The 17,536-nt window shown below is 37.9% G+C and overlaps 2 protein-coding genes and 1 long non-coding RNA gene across 3 annotated transcripts in view; all 3 read right to left on the bottom strand.

Annotated features, from left to right (window-relative positions):
* Positions 1-785: 785 nt before the first annotated feature.
* On the bottom strand, positions 786-7,892 carry INSL5 (insulin like 5; the record flags this gene model as incomplete). Its single annotated transcript, XM_049618867.1, is given in 4 exon segments — positions 786-5,167; positions 5,169-5,269; positions 7,738-7,831; positions 7,833-7,892. Coding segments are annotated over 4 exon segments (378 nt in total), but the record flags the coding sequence as incomplete, so codon positions are not given.
* A 726-nt stretch (positions 7,893-8,618) lies between these two features.
* LOC125913420 (uncharacterized) lies at positions 8,619-13,744 on the bottom strand. The gene is made up of 3 exons (XR_007455015.1): positions 13,054-13,744; positions 11,681-11,767; positions 8,619-9,662 (listed from the first exon to the last, which is right to left on the bottom strand). It is a non-coding gene; the product is annotated as an uncharacterized LOC125913420 (long non-coding RNA).
* A 2,000-nt stretch (positions 13,745-15,744) lies between these two features.
* The window catches only part of DNAI4 (dynein axonemal intermediate chain 4), a 90,990-nt gene continuing 89,198 nt past the window's right edge, over positions 15,745-17,536 (bottom strand). Inside the window, 1 exon segment of the mRNA XM_049618516.1 lies at positions 15,745-16,842. Within this exon segment, the coding sequence (XP_049474473.1) occupies positions 16,792-16,842 (51 nt within the window). The 3' untranslated portion in view covers positions 15,745-16,791.

Below are 17,536 nucleotides of genomic sequence, written 5' to 3'. Positions count from 1 at the left end.
GTATTTATTTATTTTGAGAGAGAGAGCACTTGTGCATTTGCGAGGGAGGGGCAGAGAGAGAGAGAGAGAGAATCCCAAGCAAGCTCTGTGCTATTAGCATGGAGCCAACCAGGGGCTCAAACTCACCAACCATGAGATCATGACCTGAGCCTATAACAAGCAGGACGCCTAACCAACTGAGCCACCCAGGCACCCCTAATGTGGGTTAAATTTAAATGCAAAAGATATAAAACAAAATTATCAGAATAAAACATAGTAGAATTCCTTTACAACCTCGCACTAAGGGGGATATTCCTAAGCAAAGCAGAAAATACAGAAACTATAAAAGGCAGATATTGACAAAAGACTAACTGAAGTCAAGACATACCAAAGAGGGGGAACATATTTTTCTCAGATGACATTCAAAAAGTTAGTATCCTTAATATTAAAGAACCTTGAAAAGTAACAAGAAAACTATTATAAATACATTTAAAAATGGGCAAAGCACAGAAACAGACTAATTTACAGAAGAGAAAATACAAATGTCCAATAAATCCAAAGGTGACCATAGCCATGATAATGCCAATAAAGTAAAAAATGATATTCAGTATTTCACCTTTAAGAATTGCAAATTTTTAGCAAGTGCAGTAACACTATGAATAGGTGAGGATACAGAGAAATATGTACTCACACAAATTTCTTGTAGGAATATGGATTAATACAAACTTTTTAAATGGTAATCTCTTGGTATATGTTTTTTTTAATTTTTTTAATATTTATTTATTTTTGAGAAATAGAGATAGAGACAGAGTGTGAGCGGGGGAGGAACAGAGAGAGAGAGGGAGACACAGAATCCAAAGCAGGCTCCAGGCTCTGAACTGTCAGCACAGAGCCTGATGCGGGGCTGGAACCCACAAACTGCGAGATCATGACCTGAGCCGAAGTTGGACGCTTAACTGACTGAACCACCCACGTGGCCCTCTTCATATATGTTTTTAAATTTAAAATACACATACCAAAATGTTACTGAAATATCTCCAAGATATATTACATACAACAACAGGATGGAAGTAGTATGGTAGTCACTTTCTGTGTAAAATAGTATGATAGGGGCACCTGGGTGGCTTAGTTAAGGGTCAGGTCATGATCTCACGGTTTGTGGGTTCTAGCCCTGTGTCGGGCTCTGTGCTGACAGCCCAGAGCCTGGAGCCTGCTTCAGATTCTGTGTCTCCCTCTCTCTCTGCCCCTCCCCTGCTTGCGCTCTGTGTGTCTCTCAAAAGTAAATAAACATTAAAAAAACTTTTTTAAATAGTATGATAAGCTCAATAGGTATTGTATTAGAGTAGGTTAATTCCTGTAAAAAAAAAAAGGAATCAAACATCAAACAACTGGGTGCCTGGGTGGTTCATTTGGTTAAGCGCCTGACTCTTGATTTCAGCTTAGGTCATGATCTCATGATCATGATCACAAGATTGGCCCCATGTGGGGCTCCATGCTGGGTGGATTCTCTCTCTCCCTCTCCCCTGCTTGCATACTTTCTCAAAAAAAAAGAAAATAAAATGAAAAAAATTTTAAATGTAAATACATAAAATAACTCAAAGGCTATTACTTGCTAAGTTGAGGAATAGTATGAATGATTTTAAGGGCTAGTCTTGGAGTGGCACATATCACTACTACTCACATTTAATTGGCCAAAATTAGTCATGTGACCACATATACCTGCAAAGGAGACCGAGATGTAGTCTAGCTGTGTGACCAAAAGGAAGAGGAGAAATTTTGGAGGACAGCTAAAAATCTCTGCTATAGATAGATTAATAGGCAGATAGGTAGGTAGATAGATGAGAGATAGACACAGATATAGAGCAAGCTATCTATATTTGTAGCTATACTATATAAATTCAATCTTAACATTTCTTTTCTGGCAGAAATTATAAGAAACTCTTAATAAGGGTTATACTATTACTTTAGAACCAAATGGAAGGCAATGAAGTTTTGTTTTATTTCACACTTCTCTGGATTATTTGCATTTCCTAACTTGATACATATATTTTTCACCCATCCTGACTATGGGATTTATTTAAGTGAAGAGAGTAGGTCTCATTTTTCTTTTTTGTTTCTCCATGTAAATTATATAGATACATTTTAAATAACTATAAGTATATATCAATTAAATAGTAACTACTACAAATATACTGAAAAAATAAACATGCCTTTTTTCTTAGCAACTTGATAAGCTATCCCATTAAAGTAAAAGTGTCAGTATGTAAGGGTACATGAACAAGGCTGTTTACTTCATCTTTATTTATAATGGCAACTACTGCAAACAACTTGAATATCTATTGATGAAGTCTAAAAACATACATGTTCTAGAATAGGAACTCTCAAACTTTTTGGTCTCAGAACTCTTTATACTCTTAAAAATTATTAAGAACTTCAAAGGGCTTTTGTTTATGTGGGTTGAATTTATCCAGATTTATCATACTGGAATTTAAAACAGAAACTTAAAAATATTTATTAACTCATTTAAAAATAATAAACCTACCACATATTAACACAATAACATTTTATGAAAAATATCTATTTTCACAAAACAAAATACATATGTTGAAGAGTGGTCCTGGTTTATATTTTTATAAGTCTCTAAGGACTGCCTTTATAAAATACAGCACAATTCTCATTATCAGCTTGTGCATTCAGTCTGTTACTGTGTGTTATGTTGATTGAATATATGAAAAGAAAAGTCCAGCCTCACAGAAAATCCAGATATTTAGTTGAAAAAGGGAAGGTTATTTTAAAAGACTATTTTGTTTCATTAATTTAAGATGATTTCAATTTTATTTAATGAAATTATCTTTTTAGATCATTTTGATATTCTTTTTTAATATTATACCAAAACTTGACAAGTAGCTGTTTATTAAAGGTTAGTTGCAATGTAGAATCTGAAATCACATCAATGAATTTTTGTACTGTTAGATTAAAATCTTTATTTTGCACATTAAATGGGTCTTTTCCCCACTCATGATTTTGTAATATCATGCATCCATCATTTGGAAAATATTGGTTCACTGAGTTATGCATATCTCCCAAATGTTAACGCATTTCACTACACGATATCAAAAAGTAAAATTCATTAATATCACCACTGGTGCCCATGGTAGAGGATAAAAGTTTCTTAAAATTGCTTGGAAGCTTGAATTTTATCATCAGCAACAAATATTGTCAATTGTTTTTCTTGAAGTGAGGCTCATTTTGTTCATTTTCACATTTTTTGTTTAATTTCAAATACCATATCTGAATAACTACCGTTTTTCAGTCTTTCTTAAAAAAAAAAAAAAAAAGATGCTTCACGGGAAAAGCAGCTAGTTTAAGTTCACAATTCAGTCAGGTAAGTGCTTTACCATGAGATCACCATCACACTCCAGTATGCTGCAAAAGCACTTCATGTAGTCTCCCCATTTCACACCCACCCGTATTGAAAAGGCATGTATTCAAAGACTGAGACTTAATATGATTTTCACCACTTCATCAATGGACATTCTTCTAGTGACACACACATACACACACACACACACACACACACACACACACATGCACACATCGCAAAACCAAAAACCAAACGAACAAAAATACCTGGGGAGTTCCTGGTGGTGAAGAATACATTGACTACCAGTACAGTTTGATGTGACTGCCTTCGTGCTAAGCAGCCTAAGTTTGAATCCAGTAACACCACCCTCCTTAGCTGTCTGTGACTTAGGACATGTTTACCTGATTCCACTGAGCTTTAGTTTCTTTATCTGCAAAATGGTGATGAAGTGTACTGTCCACACTCATAGGTTTCCTGCAACAAATGTGTTAAAATGTTTAAATGCCATGCACAAGGCTTTGACACAGTTTAAGTGCCCAGAATGTAGTAGATGGATTTCAGATACAGACTGTAGTAGTAATAAGACCAGCACCACAGATGAACAGAGAGTGTATTGTTACAAACCACTGGGGAGTTGAATGTCAGAGTTAGAAATGAAAACATAGTTTTGTGATTTCCTTACTTTGTAAAAACATCCAATTGTGTCACGAGATTTGGCTATACAGGTCTCAGTTTCTTAATTTCTAGAAGGAGAATACAATGTCCTTTTTTAAAAAAATGTTTATTTTTATTTATCTTTTGAGAGAGAGAGAGAGAGAACACAAGGAGGGGGGCAGAGAGAGAGAAAGAGACACACAGAATCCTAAGCAGGTTCAAGGCTCTGAGCTGACAGCAGCGAGCCTGATGCAAGTCTCCAACTCACCGACTGTCAGATCATGACCTGATGACCTGAGCGGAAGTCGCAGGTTCAACCGACTGAGCCACCCAGGTGCCCCAACACAATGTCCTTTTATCTCAGCAGTAGGAAGGCAAAACCAAAGCAGCCCAGACTATAGGAAGGAGCTCATTACTCAAATATTCTCTGGGTTTTAGGGAGATCTAACTGATACACATATGTCTCCAGCTATCCTCAAGTAGAAGGGCTGCATATTAGGAAACATTTTTTGAGCACTTAAAGATGTTTTGAGAAAAAGTACTTTGTTTAGATTCTTATACTTGACCACGAAACAATGTTTAAATTCTCAGTTAATAATATACAGCAACCCAAAAGTTAAGAGTGGATAGTTATTTCTGGATGATGAGGTAAGAGTTGATTTTTATTTTCTTTTTATGCTTATTTTTTTAAACATTTTCCTACCATCAGCATAATCTGCTTACTGTTTTAAAGTTATTTTAAAATTTTTTACAAGAAGAAAATCACAGTGAGCTTGGTTTATGGCATTTTAACTGCAATTTTGCACAGCATTTAAAATTTCAAAAGATTAGTTAAAATTTGAAAAGAACAGTGCATTCACTTTGGCAAAGAGAGAAAATACACTTCATTGTGGTTTTAACTATTGATCCACAACTTTTAGGAAAGAAAGATTGCCTAGCCCAAAGCCATTATTTTCATAACACAATGCAAGTGTTGTACTGAGCAGTAAAACACCGTGATTAAGCGCATGCTCAAAGCTCTACCTTCATCGGGCATCTGCTCTTGTCTTAACAAAGAGCGGGCAAATCAGTCACGGAACAGCCATCAGTGCAACACAATGTCTGTAAGTCTTGTCCTGACAAGAGCCCCAAAGCTTCGAGCCCCAAAGCCCTTGGCCAGCTGTTCATCCTGAAGTCTCTTCTCTCCTGAGGAATCCACCTGCGGAAAGTGTTGCGCCAGGCTTTCCTCCCAAACTTCATTCGTGCTTATCTGGAAGTTAGAAGTAGTTTCTTCTCTCAGCTGTACGGAAGAGAGTTCGACAAAGAAGGAAGGTTGTAGCCAAGTTCTGCACTTGGGGACGTGCATTGGGTGTTTTTAAAGGAAATTGAGTCCTGCACATCATTTTCTTTAAATGTCGGTCTGGCTTCAGAAAGATTAGACATTCCAGGGGCGCCTGGGTGGCGCAGTCGGTTAAGCGTCCGACTTCAGCCAGGTCACGATCTCGCGGTCCGTGAGTTCGAGCCCCGCGTCAGGCTCTGGGCTGATGGCTCGGAGCCTGGAGCCTGTTTCCGATTCTGTGTCTCCCTCTCTCTCTGCCCCTCCCCCGTTCATGCTCTGTCTCTCTCTGTCCCAAAAATAAAAAACGTTGAAAAAAAAATTAAAAAAAAAAAGAAAGATTAGACATTCTGGGGAGAACTTAGTCATCTCCACCTTCCTGGATCTGCAGGAGAGGAAACATCAGAAGGGAGAGAAGGAGTGACAACAACCTGTGTCCTGCAGCCAATGAGGAGCCAAGTCCAAGTTCACCTTCTGTTGTAAGGGCTCCCACTGCTCCATGACCAGCAGCCTCCAAGGTATTTGTTACATGCTATAAATAAAAAACACACAAACAAAAATAACCCTTGTGTATGCCTTGCAAAGTTGATCAGTAAGGAAGGAAGTGGAGAGATTTAAACCTCTGTGTCTGAAAACCAAAAGTGGTTCCCTCTGTTATTAGGGTGTTGTTCCCAAAGTCCTCCTTCAATTTAACTGCATTCCAATTTATTTATCAGCACCTTAGCACACTGGCAAGCTCCAAGAAAACTTACATGAATGAATGCTGGTTAATAAGCCAGTAATGGATTGAATAAATAATATATGAGAAAATACTCCGAAAAGTACTCTGTGAAAGATTAAACAAACTGTATTCTGATGTCAGTGGTGTTAAAACAGAGCCTTGCACAAACATCCGTTCAATTGCCCGATGTGTTTCATAGATATTCCAAATGCATTCTTTCTAGTGCATTTTGGCTTGCTAATCCAGAGATGGATAAATTATGCTAAGTCTGGTAAATTAGGCTTACTCTTTTGAGATTAAAAGCACTTATTATATCTGCTAACATCTAGTAACTATGTAACTCCCACTCAATGTGGGAGTGATGAGTTCATAATTTTTCAAGAAATTAGCCCAACAAAATATAAAAACCGTGGGTCATTTGCTAAAATATTTTCGTTTACCAAAGTCATTTGCAACTGCATTGAAACTTTTACATTCATATGTGTGGTTATGACATTCATTATGTGATCACATTTTCCTGTTTTAACTTTTTATTGTAAGACATAACCAACACAGTTAATTATTAAAATAGAACCTTAAATAAATTCTACCTCATACTTTAATATGGGATTAGCAGAAAGAATTCCAGTTAAACATCTTGAATTGAAAAATGAAGAGGGGTGCCTAGGTGGCTTGGTCCGTTAAGCATCTGACTCTGGATTTCAGCCCAGGTCATAATCTCACAGTTGGTGAGATCAAGCCTCACCGTGGGCTCTGCGTTGACAATGCAGAGCCTGCTTGGGATTCTCTCTCTCCCAATCTCAGCCCCTCTCCCACTCGCACGGGCGCGCATGGATGCACGCGCTCTCTCTCTCTCAAAGTAAATGAATAAACATTTTTTTTTAATGAAGAAAAGCAGTGAAATCAGTCCCCTCAGTATTCCTGAAACATGTTAGTTAGGTTCATTCCCACCTTTGTTCATTCTGAGCAAACAATTCCTACTAGAATTCCCACTAGAATTTCACTTCACCCTACTTGCCATAACTCCCCAAATCCTATACGTCCTTTAGGGCCTCCATCAAACACCACTGCCTCTATCATTTATTACAGCAGTTCACGATCTTCTTTTTCCCATCTGAGACACAGTATAAACAAAGACCTCAGCTCTCGAAGCCAGATAGACTTGGTTTGCTCCCTAGCCACACTACCTACCAGCTGGGTGAACAACTTTGTTCCCAGTAAAATGGTAAATTGTGGCAATATTACTTCACAGGATGCTTATCGTCAGACTGAATGAAATGTTGTACATGAAACTATCTGGCACTTAGTAAGTGCTCAATAACAGATTCCTTCCTTGCATCCTTATTTAGCACCTGCCTTAATTCCAACTTATTGTATTTTGTAATTGTCCTTGTATGAAATTATCCATGCTACTTCAACATGTCCCTTAGCATCACATGCTTCTATTCCCCATAGCACCTGCCATAGATGTTGAGATCATCAAAGTAGTTATGCAATCAAATGACTTCAAGCTGGAGACTAAAGAAAACAAGGTCTTTACTGTCTGAAAGGTAGCAAGCTCACGTCTTTCCCAAGCCAAATTCAATTTATTTTGATAATTAACCCCTGAAACTGATGTAGAAGTGGCTTAGCAGTAATTAGAGACATACTAGAACAAGCCTGGGGAAAAAAAATAAATGAAGAAGTCACATGAGTTAATGTTACCTTGACTTTGAGGGATTCCTTCCGGGTGCCTTCTCTACCTGGGGCCAGCACAGGTATAGATGACTGCTTTTATGTACTCTAGTCCACAGAGCTTCTATAGACTCCTCAAGCGTCACTTCTGAGATGGCAAGAAGGACAGAAAATAGAAACAAAAGTCAAAATGGAGCCCTTTGTCTTGCTGAATAAGAATCTGACGTGGTGAATATTGCCAAATCAAGTTTTGAACTTACCTTCACACTTGTCCAATTTATACTAGCTTTCCTGACATTTTATTGGTCAGAATCTCGTTTTAACAATATTTGCAAAGCACATAGGTTACACTGTGAAGTTTTGATAATGTGCCTTTATGATTATTGCTAGTTATTCAGTCACTTCTGAACACCATCACATACCATTAGCGGCATCCATGAGACAACAAACAGGATGCTCTCTTGGAAGACATCTGGAAAAACACAAGCTTTGGAAGTAGCCAAGTAGGACTTTCAATGTCAGCCTTGTCACTTACTAAGTGACATGGAGCAAGTTTTAAACCCTTTAAACTTTGATAAGCATATCTTTAGAGTGTGAAAACCTATCTTGTAAGAGTTTTTCAGTATCAAAAGCAATACCTTCTCAAAGCCATGAGAAAGCTAACTTAAGAATTTGTGTTTGGGGGGCACCTGGGTGGCTTGGTCGGTTAAGCGTCCGACTTCGGCTCAGGTCATGATCTCGCGGTCGGTGGGTTCGAGCCCCGCGTCGGGCTCTGTGCTGACAGCTCAGAGCCTGGAGCCTGTTTCAGATTCTGTGTCTCCCTCTCTCTGTGACCCTCCCCCATTCATGCTCTGTCTCTCTCTGTCTCAAAAATAAATAAACGTTAAAAAAAAAAAAAAATTAAAAAAAAAAAAAAAAGAATTTGTGTTTGGGGCACCTGGATGGGTCAGCCAGTTAAGCTTCTGACTTTGGCTCAGGTCATGATCTCACAGTTCCTGAGTTCGAGCCCTGCATTGGGCTCCGTGCTGACAGCTCTGAGCCTGAAGCCTGATTCAGATTCTGTCTCCCTCTCTCTCTCTCTCTGCCCCTCTTCCGCTCTCACTCTGTCTCTCAAAAATAAACGTTTAAAAAAATTTAAAAAATTTTGCATTCTTGTGTTTTGAATTTGAATCTTCGTATCCCACTTAGATGATCTAGAATCTTAACCAAAATATTTAACCTCTCCAAGAATTCTTCTCTGTAAAATTGTGATAGTAACTGCTTCTTTTTTTTAATTTCTTTTTTTAACATTTATTTATTTTTGAGACACAGAGAGACAGAGCATGAACAGGGGAGGGTCAGAGAGAAGGAGACACAGAATCTGAAACAGGCTCCAGGCTCTGAGCTGTCAGCACAGAGCCCAATGCAGGGCTTGAACTCATGGACTACGAGATCATGACCTGAGCTGAAGTCAGACGCTTAATCAACTGAGCCACCCAGGTGCCCCAATAACTGCTTCTTAAAACTAATGAGATAACACGTGTCCTGCTTGACAATATAAACATTTATCTTCTTCCCTCACCGTTGGGATGGACTAGAAAACATAACTTTCCTTTAGAATACAGGGGAAGTTCTCTGACTAGAATCTTCCTTGTTATCCTTCACCCCATGACTTAGGCATGCATTAATCAATACATATTTTTTATAACAGAAACCTGAATACATAAACTCCCAATGAGCTAAATAATGAAATTTCTCTTGTAAACTTTCTGAAAGTGCTCATTCTGGCAAAGCTCTTACCTAAACTAGAAAAGCTGGCGTTTCAGATCTTAAAGAGTTGTTGACTCACTTTTTAGCAAATTGAAAACTAATCTTTTAAATTGATTCCTCTTGTGTGATCTCTGGTTGGAAAAAAAATCCGTTCAGCCAGTGATCAAGATCATATCACCCATACTTCTTGTGGCATTGCCATTTTTCTGCAGGGAAGCCAGAAAACAGAATAAGAAAATCAATGCTCTGATTGAAAGCATTTCTGACTCTGAAAAATAAATATATTACTTCAAAGAATTGTTGCTTTCTCAATCTCTCTGGCTGCAGTAGGGAGAGTGGATTAAGGGGAGTAAGATTTGAGGGAGGAGAAACAAACAAAAAAGGCTTTGGCAATAATTTAGATGAGATATGATGTGCTCTCAACTAAAGTCATTGCAGAAAGGATGGGGCAGATGGCAGTATTCAAAAACTAGGAGGGCTTGGTACAAATTAGATATCAGGGATAAGGAGGCCAAAAATGGTACTTAGGTCTCTGGCTCACACAACTGGGAGGTAGGAGGGGAGTCATTTTGCTAAGAAAGGTGCATAATGTGCAGGAATGGTTTTGACATCAGACAGAGCTACCTTATCTTTTCATAGGTCAATATGGCAGGTGAATCTGTCATTTATCAACTCCAGAGGGGCATCTGCATGACCAAGTCTAGCACACCCACAACATCAGCAATTATTTAGCCATTTATTACCAACTTCTTCCCTTCTTTGGAGATTTATACTGCCCATCTTGATAATGCCATAAACTTGTGATCAGTAGCTATGGGCTGGGCTTCTGTACAACCCAGGAGAGAAATATTCAGCCAAGGGATGATCCCTATCCTAGATGTCAGATGCACTCAGGTACCTCTGAACTCTGCTACCATCCCCACTTTATCCCCCTGGGCTCAAAATAGTCTCTTCTGCCAGCTGTTAAGACCTCATCAGGGTTTACGTTAATTTGGGATGCAAATGCAAGGCCAGTGGGACCTGAGCTCAGCCTGAGACCAAAGGGAGGCAAACTAATCAGGTCGCGTTCCCAGATAAAAAGCTAATGCCAATAATGAAAGCCCTAGTTGTGGCGTTTCCATTTTGAGGGCTTTACTTTTGCCATTTGTGAATCGAGAGAGTTGGACTCAATTACCTAGGGCTCCCTTGAACTTGAAATGCTAAGTCTTCTTATGATTATCTGATTCCTTTACTCCTGACCCAAAACCTTTCTATGGCTCAGCATTACCCAGAGAATAAAATCCAAACAGCCTGGCATTCAAAGCTCTTCATTCAGGCCTTCAAATATCATTCCTTGCACGTAACTCAAGGTACAACCAGAGAAGATAACCAAAATGAAAATGAATCTTTCTATCTTTTGACCAAAAAGAGTTTGTTTCTTGTACCTCTGACTAGAGCATTTAATCCTTTCTATTTGGAGATTGACAAGACTTTTCCTTCTCATCTAGTCTGCAGCTCGGTTTACTATCTGTGTGGCTTTAAATACGTAATTGTCTTCTCTGAGTTTAGTTTCTTCATCTGTGAGGAGATACTAATCTGCATTATATTACATGCTTTATGTAGGATAATATATGATGTTTAACAGATGCTCAATAAATTAATGTGATATGCAAGAGATCAGAAATGCATTTTTTGGCTGCAACTAGCTACTGTGGAAGGCTTTTATGTATAACTCTTGATCTCAAAACTATCCAAAAATTTGCACTGCTCTGCTCTTTTTCTTTCCTTCCTTCATTCTTTCCTCTCCTTCTTCATTCCTCTTCTCTTTCCACAAATACATTCTAAAAGCAGAACCTTAGAGTACTATTTCTGAAAGTATTGTCTTTAGGACATGAGTCTTTGAAGATGGTCTTTGGAAAAAAAAATCCTATAGTAATGGTCCCTTTTTTTGTAGATTAATAATGCATGTTATATATACGGGCTCAGGGAAGACTTATAGTTAGGAAACTTCTTTAATTTGTTGAATTCACTATTTCCCAAACTTACTCAACCCCCGAAGATCTTTCACCATGAAGTTGACTAATATTTGGAATAGTTGTGAATTTCTAGGGGAGATAGATTTCCAGCTCTCTTCCTCTCAGGCACATGGTGGGATTCTATTTCCCTGTTCTTTAAAATTGGATGTGGCCATGTGACATACTTTGGCAAATAAAAGGTGATTGGAAGAAACATATGCCACTTTTACCTGGCATTTAAGTATTGGTGCATGATTCCTCAGTCCTCCCTCTCTTCCACCTTGATGACCGACATCATTCTTGATGGAACCTGGTCTCTGGTCAAAAAAATATAAAATGAGACCACCTGCTCACCTGTAATGAACATGTAATGTACACGAGAAGTAAATTCTCACCATTTAAAGTCGCTGAGATTTGGCAATTATTGGCTGTGGCAACGTAATCTGATTTATTCTCACTAGTATAATTATCCCAAAGTTATTTACATTCTTATAGATGTAGAGAATATTTATATGATCCAAGTTTTCAGACCAAAGCAAAGTAAGATCAGTTATCTGGACTTAACAGCTGGAATTAATTACCATGTGTTCAATATGATTGATAATATGAAGATCCACAATTAACATGAACCAAAAATCCAAATTAACAACCAATGGATTGAGTAAACGTATGTTTCATCTATAAATTGCTTATCGAGGAACTATGGTCACAAGAACATCTAATACATGGTGTTAGAGCAGGTTGGCATGAGTTGTAAGTACTGTCTGTGGCATTCAGATTTGGAAAATCAGATTTCAGTTCTGCCATTTAATATCTATGTGACCTTAAATACTCAATGTCTCTGAATCTCAGTTTCTTCACTTGTAAAATAGAGATAATAATGCTGACTTTATTAGGGTGGTTGTCAGGATTAAATTATGCAGAGTACTGTCAGAGTCTCTAGAACAAAAGGAACTTTCAATAGATTGATCATTCATAGTAATGACAAGAACCATAATTCTACCAAATGTTATACTGTGTCATAGTGGCTTTGATGTTAGAACACTAGAGTTTTAATACTGGTACTGTAGCTTCCAGCTACGAGAGCTTGAGGAGGTAATTTAAACTGTAATTTGATTTTCTAATTTGTAACATGGAAAAATATCACAGGATCGAATGAAGCAATGTTAATTATAGCACTGATAAATTATAAAGTGTACCACATACAGTTATTTTATGATAATGATGATTATAAAATAACTCTACAAATTTGTTAGCAAATGCTGATTGATTTTTATTCATACTTCTTGCTTCTAGAGGGTGTTTTCATTGTGAGGCACCACGTTCATCCAGCTATCCTTGGGAGTCATTCCTAACTCCTCATTCTCCCTCTCTTCCTTGCCTAAAACCTCTTTTGTGCATACACATCCATTAAGTCATCAAGTCTCACAGATTCTACTTCTGACTTTCTCTGTGATCCACTCATTCCTCTTTATCCCCTCTGCCGTGATCTCAACTTTGATTTAGAGACTGCAACAGTCTTTCAGTTGGCTCTGTATCTTTCATCAAGCCATGGTTTACACTGCTGCCAAAATGATCTTTCTAAACGTGCTTATTTTCTTACCCACTTTGAAAACTCTTCAACGGCTTTCCGTTTTCCTCAAGAAGAAATCCAAGTTTCCTGGGGCGCCTGGGTGGCTCAGTCGGTTGGGCGTCCGACTTCGGCTCAGGTCATGATCTCGCGGTCCGTGGGTTCGAGCCCCGCGTCGGGCTCTGTGCTGACAGCTCAGAGCCTGGAGCCTGTTTCAGATTCTGTGTCTCTGTCTTTCTCTGACCCTCCCGTTCATGCTCTCTGTATCAAAAATAAATAAATGTTAAAAAAAATTTTTTTTTAAAAAAAAGTCCAAATTTTCTTAACATAGCCTACAAGGCCTTTTATGAGGTGGCCAGTGTCTACCTTTACAGGCCCTCAATCCCTCAAAGGTCCAGCTCTACTGAAAACCTTACCGTTTGTGGAAAGTCCATGCTCTGTCTCTTCAGGCCTTTGCATCTGCTGTTTTCTTCACCTGAAACCCCTTTCCCCACTCTTTAAAACCAGTTAACTTCTACTCACAAATATCTGTAGAATGGGTATTGAAATATCATTCATCTAGATAAGTTTTTGCATAACTTTATGGATAAAACTTTACTACTCACTTTAGTAATTTTTAAGTGTTCTATCAGTAGGAATTTAAAGGAGCAGCTAAAAATGTTTTTAATAATCTTAGAAAACATTGATATTTGAAGCTTAATTTTATATGGACAAAGAAGCTATTATTATATTTTTGTCGTTACTTGGGGCTTTTAGAAATTTACTTAAAAACTCAATAAATAGGGGTGCCTGGGTGTCTCAGTCAATTAAGCGTTTGACTCTTGATCTCGGCTCAGGTCATGATGTCACAGCTCATGAGTTTCAGCCCCGCATTGGGCTCCACGCTGGCAGCACGGAGCTTGCTTAGGATTCTCTCTCGCTCTTTCTCTGCCCTTCCCCTGCTTGCGCACTCTGTCTCTTTCTCTCTCTTTCAAAATAAATAAATAAACTTTAAAAACTCAATAAATAATTTAAGTATATATAATAACTTGAAAAATTCAATAAAGTTGTCAGTGAGGTATGATGTAAGATCCCTAAAATATCCCGGAATACTTTTTCCTTTCTGGTATAATAGGACTCTATCTGTCAATAGTTGAGTATTCAGAGAAATACAGACATGGTGAGAGTACATTTTTTCATGAGTTGTTCTGGATGCTACACAAATATTTCATCACTTTAGAAAAGGCAGTGCTTATTTTGATGATTCATAACCATGTTTTATATGTTCCACATGATGGACATGTTCTGCTTTCTATTTAACCGAGGAATTAATTTCATGTAAACTGTTAGCCTTTTAGTTTTATCACCCACTGAGTATGCCAACCTAAGCAAATGAAGCCTAATAGCCTAGTAAATGTTCTGTGGATTTGAGGGTAGACTTGAACATTGTAGTAAATCATGAACAAACCAGACACAAAGCCCAAATGTATAAAGGAACAAATGAGGTCATTAGCAGTGTGTAGCTTTTGCAGGAGTGGGGCCTTGGCAAGGACTTAGCCAGCTGCAAAGGGCAAAGAAGTTCTCAGACCAAGAAGTAGGGATGCGTTTGGGATAATCAGAATGAGAACTACCTACTTTGTGCCAGGCATCATGTTAAGTGCTTTATGTTGGAGGTAAACTCCACCAGTCAGTGGAACACAATCTCAAAAGCAGCAGCAATGTTCACCTAAAGAAAGTGATCATAAATCTGTTTTTACTTTTTGTCGTGAGGGAGGAAATTGATTTTATATTGTTAGAGAACAAAGAAAATGATGACCTATGTTTAGCTGATTTGCGAAGCTGATTGTATGTTCCATTTGATTGTGTGTTCTATGTTTTCCACTGTTAAAAATACTTTACCCTTGGTGATGTTAAAATAATTTTGCAGGATACTAAGGAAATCACACTTAAAATATTAGATCATGTTTTAATATGGGGTATGCATGAAGCCAACATTTCTCCCATTAACTTGATCACTCATTCACTCAGCAAATATTTGTTGCAATAACTCCTCTGTGAAGGTAGTGTTCAAGGTGTTCAAGATACAGGGGTGAACAAAACACATAGTCCCTACCATCAGAGAGCTCACAGTCTGGGGCGGGGGGGGGGGGTGAGCAGACACCAAGCAAATAATCACACCAATATTTAGCACAGCAGGTCTGAAACTCAATTCAGAAACTCAGTGACCAAGAAATGTATATTCTGAAATTCAGTTTCTAGCTCTAAGTCATCATTCCACCCAGCTGGCAGAAACAAACAACACACACATAAAGTTATTATCAGTCTCTGTCAATTGGGTTGCTAATCTAAAAGTATGGGAGAGTCTATAAGCTCAGGAATGAGAAGGGTAGAATGAAATAGGTTCAGTGCTTCGGATTGGCTCCCCAGGGTCTAAGGATAATAAAGTAGTTTTCTTTTAGGCTTGATGAGCAACAAAGGTAGAATATGCGAAAATGTTTGAAAGGTCAAAAATACATAACACAAGGAAACATATTTTTTCAGTTGAATCAAGTTTTTATTTTGGTACAGAGTGTTATGGGAAGTCCAACTTTTCAGAAGGACAAAGAGAAGAACCACAATGGTTTACATCAGCAGGAAACTTATTATTGTTATTACCTGACCTAAGCTCTCACTCCACCCAATAATTACCTTGCTTTTATGTAAAGGATGGCTCCAAAGAAATAGAAGGTGGAAAGAAGTGGATACTTAAAAAAGGCAGTTTCTACGGTTGCACAGACTCCATTCTTAGTTTTATACACACCTTTTTTTTTTCAGAGATTTTAGTGAGTTTCAGATGCCTTTCCTCTCCACTTAGAATGCTTTATAAAACAGGCCATACTGTCCTATGGCCTCGGTTAACAAAACGCAGGACTTGTTCTAGCAAACAGCACGGAATAGGCTGTTAGCAATCTGTTTGGAGGAGTTGTTACCTCCCACTCTCCTATTTCTACAAGCTAGCTCTAGAACCCTTCATAAGATAACATTCTGATGCCAACTATAGATCAAGGACTCTCTATTTTCTCTCTGGGCCCACTTAAGTCTGGGCTTAAAACCCAGAGCCAATTTGGGGCATGCAGAGGAGGGTGCCCTGATGTGTCCCAGACTAACTCTTCTCCCTGAATTGGGAGTGTGATGCCTGCTGGCTAAACGATGCAATTTTGACATTTGCTGTCACGTTGTTTGCTTGTCAGATAGTCTAACAAAGTTCAATAGCTTCCACTCGCAAATCTAAGAGGATAAAATTCTGATTTAAAGTTGGGTGTGAAAACATAAAAAATATAACGTAAATGAAGTTGGGTGTGAAAATCCAGTATTCTCCTAACACTAACACATGCATAATTCATAAACTTTAGAAAACAGATCTTGGAAAGCAGACCTGAAATTCTATGAAACTTCATCTTGTAAAGATTTTGGTTTAAGTAATTCTAATAATTTCAAAGTTTTGCTTCCAATGGAATAATTTTCTAACCTATTTGGAGATTTTGTAAGTACACATATGTGGTTATATGTACTTGGAATATGACTAAAAACATTAAGAAAATCCCAAAAAAACTCTTACAATTAAGCCTAGATCACATATCTCTGAAATAAAAGTTTATTAAGTTTATGTTAAGTTGAAATGTAAGTTATACATCAAATGTCATTTTCTAACATCAAAATCCCAGCTTACTGCATACAAATTGGACTATTGGATATTAAACACTGTTTCTTTTTCTTTAAACAGCAACAAGAGAAGGTATTAGTAATGATGAATTATCCTGGTTGTTTTGACTTGGATCCAATCAAAATATCTATTACATCTCCCTGAAAAGAAAAAGCGAAACAATTACAATGCAATAAAATATAAATTAAGAGGTAAAGGAGTCTTTAAAATGCTATTTGAAATTTATAAGTTAGTGATACATATAAAGAGCATCCAATAAGATCGTAAAAAGGAAACAAACCAAGGTAAGTTTAAATAGTAACGGTTACTTCCTAGTATAAACCTACTTTTTCCAATGGAGGACTCTTTTTTTTTTTTTTAATTTTTTTTTCAACGTTTTTTATTTATTTTTGGGACAGAGAGAGACAGAGCATGAACGGGGGAGGGGCAGAGAGAGAGGGAGACACAGAATCGGAAACAGGCTCCAGGCTCCGAGCCATCAGCCCAGAGCCTGACGCGGGGCTCGAACTCACGGACCGCGAGATCGTGACCTGGCTGAAGTCGGACGCTTAACCGACTGCGCCACCCAGGCGCCCCCAATGGAGGACTCTTTTAAAGAAGTTTGATCAACAATAAGGATTCAGTTAAGCGACAATTTTGGCAGCTCCTGTGTAGCCTTAATATGTAAACCTCAGTTTTCTCATCTGTAAAATAGCTTGTGATCTTAATGATATCTTAAACTCTTTCCTGACCTATAGTGCTTGATTTAGAGACAGCTGAAGACCTGAATTCCAATGTGGATTTTGTATTTAATTTAATAATAACAATCTTACACTAAAGGGGTAAAATAATAAT

This window comes from Panthera uncia (assembly GCF_023721935.1).
Source record: "Panthera uncia isolate 11264 chromosome C1 unlocalized genomic scaffold, Puncia_PCG_1.0 HiC_scaffold_4, whole genome shotgun sequence".
NCBI classification, from domain to species: domain Eukaryota; kingdom Metazoa; phylum Chordata; class Mammalia; order Carnivora; family Felidae; genus Panthera; species Panthera uncia.
This window is presented reverse-complemented; position numbering and strand designations above follow the sequence as displayed.